General features: G+C 42.9%; 1 protein-coding gene across 1 annotated transcript; it reads right to left on the bottom strand.

Annotated features, from left to right (window-relative positions):
* Window positions 1-2,048: 2,048 nt before the first annotated feature.
* LOC107084643 (beta-crystallin B3-like) lies at window positions 2,049-4,401 on the bottom strand. Its single transcript, XM_015374567.1, has 5 exons — window positions 3,946-4,401; window positions 3,734-3,852; window positions 3,522-3,654; window positions 3,294-3,436; window positions 2,049-2,394 (listed from the first exon to the last, which is right to left on the bottom strand). The coding sequence occupies exons 1-5, from the start codon at window positions 4,081-4,083 to the stop codon at window positions 2,151-2,153; spliced, it is 777 nt and encodes a 258-aa protein (XP_015230053.1). The 5' UTR covers window positions 4,084-4,401; the 3' UTR covers window positions 2,049-2,150.
* Window positions 4,402-8,848: the final 4,447 nt, after the last annotated feature.

Below are 8,848 nucleotides of genomic sequence, written 5' to 3'. Positions count from 1 at the left end.
TAGTTACTAAAGCCAGACATAAACAAACATTTAGTTTTTTGGGGCTGATTTTCCAGTCTTGTGAGAATTTTTTGGATCATTCCAAGTTTTAACCACATTATAAATCCTGCATTGTCAGTATATCCTCCTGCAACCGAAGAAAAAAGTGTTTTACAATTTCTTTTTTTTTGTGATTTACCATGTATTTGGACCTAAAAAAAAACTAATTACAATTAAAATTTTTTAAAATATATTTTTAATTTAAATTTTATTGCATGTCAACTGTGGAGGACAACAGGACAATTTGCTTAGGAAAATAGAACAGGCTCGAGAAAATAAAAAAATGATAAAAGATTATGTCTTGAAAGTTATATTTGCCTAAGAACTTAGAAATTTGATAAAAACAAATATAATTCTGTAACATTCTTCTTTTGTTTGTTGCTTGCAACAGCAAAAATACATCTATTTAGTTCAACAATAAACTATGAAACTTAGAACTAAGCAGTTCTGCATTTCATCTTCCCCTGGATATTTTAGCTGTGATAATCCTGGAAGCATCTTTTCTCTTTGGTTATGCAGAGGAACATCTTGCATTTGGTGCACCTCATGTATGTCTTTCCATTGCAGCCCTTGTTCCTGCATCTTTCTGTATGCTTTATGCTTTATTTAGGGGGTAACGAGCCTCTCAGGACCACCTTCCGATCAGGATTCGTAAGGTCGGGAGAAAATCAAACATCTTTGAAATTCAGTCGTCCTTTTTGAGGTGTTCTGAGGCAAATCTCGCTGTTGAAGCAGAGCTACGAGCCGATTAACCAGAACCTCACGCATTGCGCATCTGCAAACAAGGGAGTTCTTCTTCTTCCAGTGTGCTTTCATCGTACAGTTCGAGCTGTCGCTAGGTACAACGATTGAAAATATTGTGCAGTGTGTATGCCCAGCTTAAGTTACCCTTTTATTTCCAGGATGGAAAGACTAATGTCCAAGAAGGATCTAGAAAAACTCATTCATGCATTTACCTTTAGTAGAATTGATCACTGCAGCTGTGTCTTCATAGGTTTGCCTAAAAAGTGCATAAGACAGCTGCAGCTGATCCAAAGCTCTGCTGCCTGTGTTCTCACTAGAACTAAGAAAGTAGAGCACATCAGTGCCACTAAATTCCTGGAATAGATTTTAAAATCTGTTAGTCTAGAAATCACTGAATAGATCAGCACCTCGATCCAAAACGGATCTGTTTTCAGTGGATCTACTCCACCCAGAACTAGAATTAAACATGGAGAAGCAGCATCTATGCTCCACGGATCTGGAACAAACTCCCAGATGACTGGAAAAGAGCTGAAAGCCTGAGTTCTTTGAAGTCAGTTATTTAAAGCTGCCTTTGAAAGTTGCAGTTAAACTACTAACTGAGGTATCACTGGTTTTAGGCTGTGGTCCAACACTTTTATTTGTTTACCTGCTTTTATAATGTTTTCATCTTAAGTTTTCTTCTATTGTATTGTTAAAATTAATATAAAGCACTTTGAATTGTCCTTCTTCTGAATTATGCTTTACAAATAAACTTGTCTTGTCTTGTCTTGGAACCTGAACCAAACATTTAGAGGTCCACGGTTTTCTAAATTGGATTATTTTTATGGATCTTGAATGATGTCACCAAAGGAATCCCTCTGTTCAAATTAAATGTCAATATGTAGACTCATCAGGCTAAAGGCTCAGTAATCTCAGTTTACCTCTGTAAACATCTGGTTCAGACTGAGTGTCTCTAGATGAACAAAGAGGACCGTATGGCAGGGATTTGGTTCACTCTATATTTTAATATCAGGCCTTCATACAGAATGACATCGGTTCTGTTGAGCAGACTAGATCTGATCCTGGAGACTAACGTAGGAAAACGTTTATCCAAAGTAGCAGCGAATATAGTCACAAGATAACTGCCTTTTATATCATAGACAAAAGAAAAAAAAGAGTCAAATTTATGTTCTCCTTCTTAAATAGTCGGTTTAACATTTCTGTTCAGGATTTTTTGCAAATCTAAAGAGATGTTTAACTTTAAACACAATTATAACATGACAGATTCCAGGTCAAACAACCTTTATTGGCCACTAAAACGCACATGGCACTCGTCGCCGGGCAACAACAGCGTTTGTCATGTTTGGGTTGATGAGGGAGGGGGACGCTCAGCTGGCCCTGGCTGTTGCAGGGGGGGCAGGAGGAGCCGGTGCTGGGGCCGGATCGGGGTCTGGGACGGGGGCCGGGGCAGGATGGATGAAACACCCTTTCTTGTGCCACTGCATGTCCCGCACCCGTCGGACAGACTGGATCCGGGGAGAGGGGGCCTCCCAGTCGTTCCAGTGCTTGAAATCCCCTCGCTCAAAAATGTATTGTTGGCCCCTGTAGCCTGGGTACATGTAGCCCACCCACCTGGAAGAGAAAGGAGAATGAGAGTCAGGATCGGCCCCTGGAGTTTTAAGGAGCCCCAAACTGAACTTGGAAAGGCGGCCATGATTGCCCATTTTAACTAAACTGCTAACTTCTCATTTATTTTGCTGAAGGTCAGGATCAGAGTGAAAGCAGATTTTTCCTTGGCCTAATTGTAAAATGTTTAGAGTTTGCCTGCCTAAATAGGAGTGAGTTCAGAGAAATCTAGTTCCAGCCTCTATCCTGTAATGTTTAAGGTAGGGGGGGCAGAAAGCAGATGCAGACTCTAGACAAGGATGAAGGTTCACAGCCTCCTTCATGCCGTGAACGAGGGACCGGTTCCGGGTGTTTATCTGCCCATAATCTATGTCCTTGATTAATTGAAGTGTTTTCTCTTGGGAATAACCAAATGTTCAAGTGTGAGAAAGTTTCCTCATGCAGAGGGTGGGTTGGTTCCTCTGGGGCAGGAGTCACCAACGCGGTGGCCCCCAAGGACCACATGGGGCCCTCTTCATCTTCTGAAAACAGAAGAACTCACTCAGTGGGTTAAGTTTAATTTTTTTTATTCTGTTGCTCTTCTTTTTAATCATTGATGTATTATTTCATCATGTTGACTATTTAGTCATATTTCAGTGGTTTCAAAATGACAATATTAAAAAGAAAATTAGAAATGAATAAAAGAATAAAATAAGAATAAAAATGAGTTTTAATGGATGAGATTTTCTGTAGGTGAATGCTGATCCCTCCAGTTCATAGGTCAGTATTGGTAGCCCTTCCTATGACTCGGTAGCCATGAAGTAGCCCTCAGCCTTAAAAAGGTTGGTGACTCCTGCTCTGGGGGGAGTGTGTGTGATTTTGTAAGGTATAAATGTATGTACTGGAATGGAAGAGGGAAAACCTACGTTCCGTTCAGAGCCTTGACGCTGGCCACCCGGTCCTGGAAGCCGTGGGCCCACAGGCTCGGCACGTCGTCATCCACAATCTCCATCTTCCTGCCGGTGAAGCCAGGGTTCTCGTAGAGGTGCAGCTTGTGTTCGACACCATCCTGAACGGGAAGAAGCAGGAATCAGGGTCCGGTTGATGATCTGTGGTCCGGCTGTGGGAGGACCAGACCTTGACGAGTCACTCACCACCTTCAGGGGCCTCAAGGACAGCATGGAGAAGCTGCGCTGACTGTTGGTCCAGGTGTCCCAGCGTGGATACTCTCCTTTCTCCAGAATGAACTGCTCTCCTTTGAAGCCATGCCCGTCATAACCCACCCAGCTGAAAGACCATTTGGGGGGATTAACTTTATCATTATCCATGTCACATCTTTCCAGGGCACTAAAAGAGCATTACTCACGGCCCTGAGTCCACGATCACAGAGCCGACCTTCTCCGGTCCTTTCTCTGTTACGTCTTTGCACTCTGCAGAAAACTCCGCCTTGCAGCCCTGGAAGTTCTCAAACTCAAACACGACCACCTGGACAGAAACACTGGCAGATGTCAACACTTCATAGAACTGAAAGCAAAGGTCAGCCCTGGTTTGGACCAACTAGGTTTCCAGCTACAGTACCTTATATGCGACTCCAGCTCCACCCTGGCTCTTCCCGGCAGCCAGCTGATCTGTGGCGTTCTGCTGGTCCGACATCCTCCTGGTTCGCTGATCCTCCACTTTATGGGACACAAAGCAAGATCCATGGTGAACAAGCATGCAACCACAGAGAGAAGCAGAGAGGACTCAGGTCAGGGCTGCAGTTATCATTTTTTCCTCCTCTAGCAGATTATTCCGAAGTCTCCATGACAGACGGTCCAAACTGTATCTCCACCATCTAATCCCAGGAGTTCATAAGCCATGGTTATTGATCCCTTAGGGTCCAGAACTCAGCTATTGTTTACCTGGGTATGCCTACGAGGAAGTGGTAGCGTCCCTCTTACTTGGTGCCACTTGGCGTTTGATGGGGTCGAGGCATTAGAGGGCAGAGGGGAGGAGGGGGGGTATTTATGGTTTATTTCTGACCACAGCAGCAGAAAAGGGGGAGCTGTTGATACAGCAAGTCTGTGGCTCACATTGTGTCCGTAACGCCGCCTCTCAATAGGCAGCTGTGTTGGCACAGGCTGCCCTGCGCGTCCAGCTGGGCTGCCAGCGAGCACTGAGGGTGGGCAGACGCTCAGCGAGCCAAGAGGATTCAGCAAACCGGCCGGCTCAGCACAAACAGCCCTGCAATATCCCACCTTTTACATACGATCACACTGCAACCAAAACCCTCGGCATATTTTATTAGGATTCTACACAAAAAACATACGTAAGAAGCAATATATGCATATTTTTTTTTAAATAGTACATTGTTCATATCTTTTGCTCTACTCCAGGATACCTTGATGAATCCAGAGGAATCGCCTGCTTTCATGAGTCACGTAATCCTCAATGTCAGTCTGTCATTCTGACCCACTGGAGAACTTTGTCCAGAACCGGGAGATCAGACCTCTGCGGGGGGGCTGGAAGACGGCCCTCAAGCCATTAAGGGAGCACAGCAAACACGCAAAAACAGGTGCGCTGGTCGGAGGAGAGATAAATATTTTTTTATGGCCTGACATGCAGAAAACGAGATGGCAAAAAAGGCTTAGAACCTCTGAACATGATAGAGGCCCAATCATGCTGTGGGCTGGTTTTCTCTAGCAGGGACAAGGAACCTGATCACGTTAAACCTTCCTTTTTAATCTGGTGTCCCAGTTAAACCGGTGTGGTCAGAAAATTTGGTTTCTCTTATTTCATATGCTATTAACTCACTATAAAAGTTTTCACAATTACCCTGCATTAGGGCGTTTGTAAACACGACATACCTTCTTCCCAAAACCAGATTTTTTCTAAAAGTTTTTTTATAACATGTTAGTGTTTAACCAAAGTGTCTGTAATTTGTTTTGACTCTGACTACTTTCCATTGTTGTAAGTAAGGGGAACACACTCTGCCCAGGCAGAACAGGGCTGATTACCGAGCGGTAACGGCTGTATGATGAACAGTTACCCAAAGACCTTTACCTTGAAGCAGGATTACACGCCTAGCGATACATCTGGAGGTTTAACTCAGACTTCCCGGTGCCATGAAGTTTGTTTTATTCTTAGCGATGCTAGTTTTGTGCCTTTTCATTGAAGACTGACTGACGTCGGAGAGCAAATGGTGAGAAGAGTGTGGAGACGGGAGCCATCTTACAGGATCGATATGATCTGTTGGTTCACAATAATAATTATTCAATTCAATTCAGTTTATTTCTATAGTGCCAATTCACAACACATTATCTCAAGTCACTTAACAGAGACAATTCATCCAGATCATACAGTCTGATTGGTTCAGTTTTCCATCTAAGGAAAATCAGTCATAAAACAGGACAGATGGACGTAGAATTCAAGGTGAGGGAGTCAGTAGGAAAGTTCAACATTTCTGATAAAATAAACAAAACTGAAACAAAACTGTGGAGCTGAAGGGGCGGGGCGCTACCCATCACTGACTCTGGAGGGAGAAACACAGGTTAGTGACCACGATCATCTGACAGGAGATGATGATATGAGCGAGTCACTTACCTGGTTTCACTATTTACCCATCCTCCTTTAAGAGGCGCCAAACCAGACGCGGTGTGATTCACCCAGAGTGTCCCTGATGCTGCAGCCCTGGAGAACTTGCAGGAAGCCGATCCAGGTCAGCGGAAGACAGAGCAGACAGGAACAGTTCAGGAATACAGGAAACCTCCACTCGATCAGAAGTTCCAACCCAGAACAGAGCAGAGGGATCCAGGCTTCCAGGAATCCTTACAGCGTGAAGGCAGGTTCCCAGTCAGACGGGTCCAGAAGCATGCCCAGACAGATGCTTTGATGTAGACAGGCAGAATCCAGTAGGAGTCCAACGATGGTTCAGGCGAACAGATCGGAATCAGGAAATCAGAATCACTAAGGAAACGCTGAAACGCTCTCATCACTGGCTAGGGAATAAACTCACCAGAAGACAAGGGCTCAAGAATAATCTACTGTAAACGGGGACATGAAATGACCTAGGAAATAACTAAAACTAAGGAAACCGACAGACAGGAGAAACAGAAATCAAAGATCTGGCCTCGATAGCTGGGCTGGACCGAATATAAAGCAGAACCAACAGGTGGATGAGATGAGAGATGATTAGAGACCGGGCAGAATAAAGCAGGTGAACGACATGAACAATTAACACCAGCTATCAGGGCAGATCATGACAAAACCAGCTGATTACAAACCTCCAGCAGAACCAGGCTCAGTGTGAGCGGCCATCTGCTGAGGCCCACTGGGGTTCAAGGAGACAGAAGCAGACATAGAAAAAGAAGCAGCAGAGACCCCCCCCCCCAAAGAAAAAAAAAGAAACAGAGATACAAAAGATATGAAAGATATCCTCATCGCTATGCAGGTGGTCAAACATCACTCCTGTAAACCAGGCCAATAATGACCCTAACGAGTCCCCAATACTGAGGAGTGGACCTGTTTCGGTTCAATTTGCATGTTTTCTAAGCCATAACTAGGCTTTTGTTAGGCTACTCTAGACTACTCCAGACATTTTTAATTGAGAAAGCTTTCTGGATAGGAAGCGAAACGTCTTCAAACTTGGAAAAAAAGTCCAGTGGATTGTTTTTTTTTAACCTTTCTGGAACTCTAAGTGGGTCATTCTGTCAGCTAAAGGCATGTTTTACAGTCTCTATACTCCAGTTACAGATGAATAAATAACTAGATTAGTTGACAATCAAATCCGATTAGTTGTTTCAACCCTACTGCAAATATAATAATAGTTTCTGTTGACTGAATGTGGGATAACTGGCCCTGAGGGAATGCACATGCAGGGCCGCTGGAAGTCATTTCAAACAGGTTCTGTAAAAAATGTTTTCTTTTATTTTGGACAATTGACCTATCAGCCTGTAAGGCGATTTAAAATAAAATAAAAATAAAGAAATTGATTGAGATTCCCTACTTTATTGTCATATACACTTCAGTGCAACTAGGGTCTATCATCAGTTCTCAGGTGAATATATGCGCCATTAATTAAACTTCATTAAACAATAACAGTAAAACTAGGTGGATTAGGTCAGCTGGCTGGAACCTGAGTCACTGTGTTTATGTCACGTGACTCTATAATCCTTTAATGCAAACCACAAGGAAAGAGACTGCTAGCTGCAACGTTTTTACCCATTCTGGACTATGGTGACCCAATCTATATCAATGCCCCAGATCAAGTTCTAAAAATGTTAGACTCAGTTTACCATGCCTCAAATTGTAAGCCTCGCACACACCACTGTGAACTTTACATACGTGTGGGCTGGCCAGCATTAGAGACTGGTAGACTCACTCACTGGTATAGGATCATTTATAAGGGTGTTCTGCGTCTGCTCCCCTCATACCTCTGTGAGTACATTCAACCAAGAGCAGCTGGACTCTATTCTCTACGTTCAAGAGTCTTTGCTTCTGTCTGTACCTAATGTCCGCACTGAAGCTGGAAAGACAGCTTTTCAGTACTCTGCCCCCACAGCATGGAGCAATCTTCAGAAAGACTGGAAGTTGAAGGATTTGATTCCAATCGGACATTTTAAACGATTGCTCAAAGGTTTGGAAATGAGATCTATGGTTTGTAACTGTTTTATGAATTTCTAATTATAGATTGATGTAATTGTAAACTGTAATGTAATATTTTGCCGCTGTCTTGGCCAGGAAAAAGAGATTGTTAATCTCAATGGGACTTTTCCTGGTGAAATAAAGGAAAGAAAGAAATATTATTATGCTGTTCAAACGTTATTGAACGGTTCTACATTATAGTTCTCCAAGAACACAGGATCAGATTAACACTCTTAAAATACGATGGTTGTTAAACTGGATATGAAAGTGTGTGACGGCACCTAGCAGGGGGCCCTGGTTACACGCTAGGTTGGGTTGTGGGTGCTGGGGCTGCCGGTGCGACTCTCATCAGAGGTGGTTGGACAGTGTCCTTGCTCAAATCTAAAATGCGTTTCTCTGCCATATTTCCTCATTACACTGTGTTAATTTACTAATCTGCTGCCACCTGATGCCTCTTTTCGTCTAGCTTGCTTGACATTACCATGATAATGTAACTTCAATAAAAAGTTACTTTATAATTAATAATTAAATTAAAATCCAAAGACACGTAATAGTAAAAAAAAAAAGGTGAAGGCAAAGTACAAATTTGTAAATTGTGAAAAGTACTTTAATGCATTTTTTTTTAAATCTCCCTCTAATGTTTTCCAAGCAGTTTATCTAATTGGGACAGTTTCTCTGTCAGGATATAGTTATCATGTTAATTATGTGTATAGCAGAGATTTGGAAATGATGTCAGCTAAAACATTTCTCAGGAAGCTAAAAATTTATTTTCCAAAACTAAATAGCTTCATCTGGTCTGTTCCTGTTTGGCTGTGACTCCATCCTGGAGAGAAATATCAGCTGTGCTGCTGCCATCAAC

The sequence above is a fragment of the Cyprinodon variegatus genome, unplaced genomic scaffold (assembly GCF_000732505.1).
Source record: "Cyprinodon variegatus isolate N-32 unplaced genomic scaffold, C_variegatus-1.0 Scaffold105, whole genome shotgun sequence".
Lineage (NCBI taxonomy): Eukaryota > Metazoa > Chordata > Actinopteri > Cyprinodontiformes > Cyprinodontidae > Cyprinodon > Cyprinodon variegatus.
The sequence above is the reverse complement of the archived record's forward strand: the minus strand, read 5'-3'. Positions and strand labels throughout refer to the sequence as shown.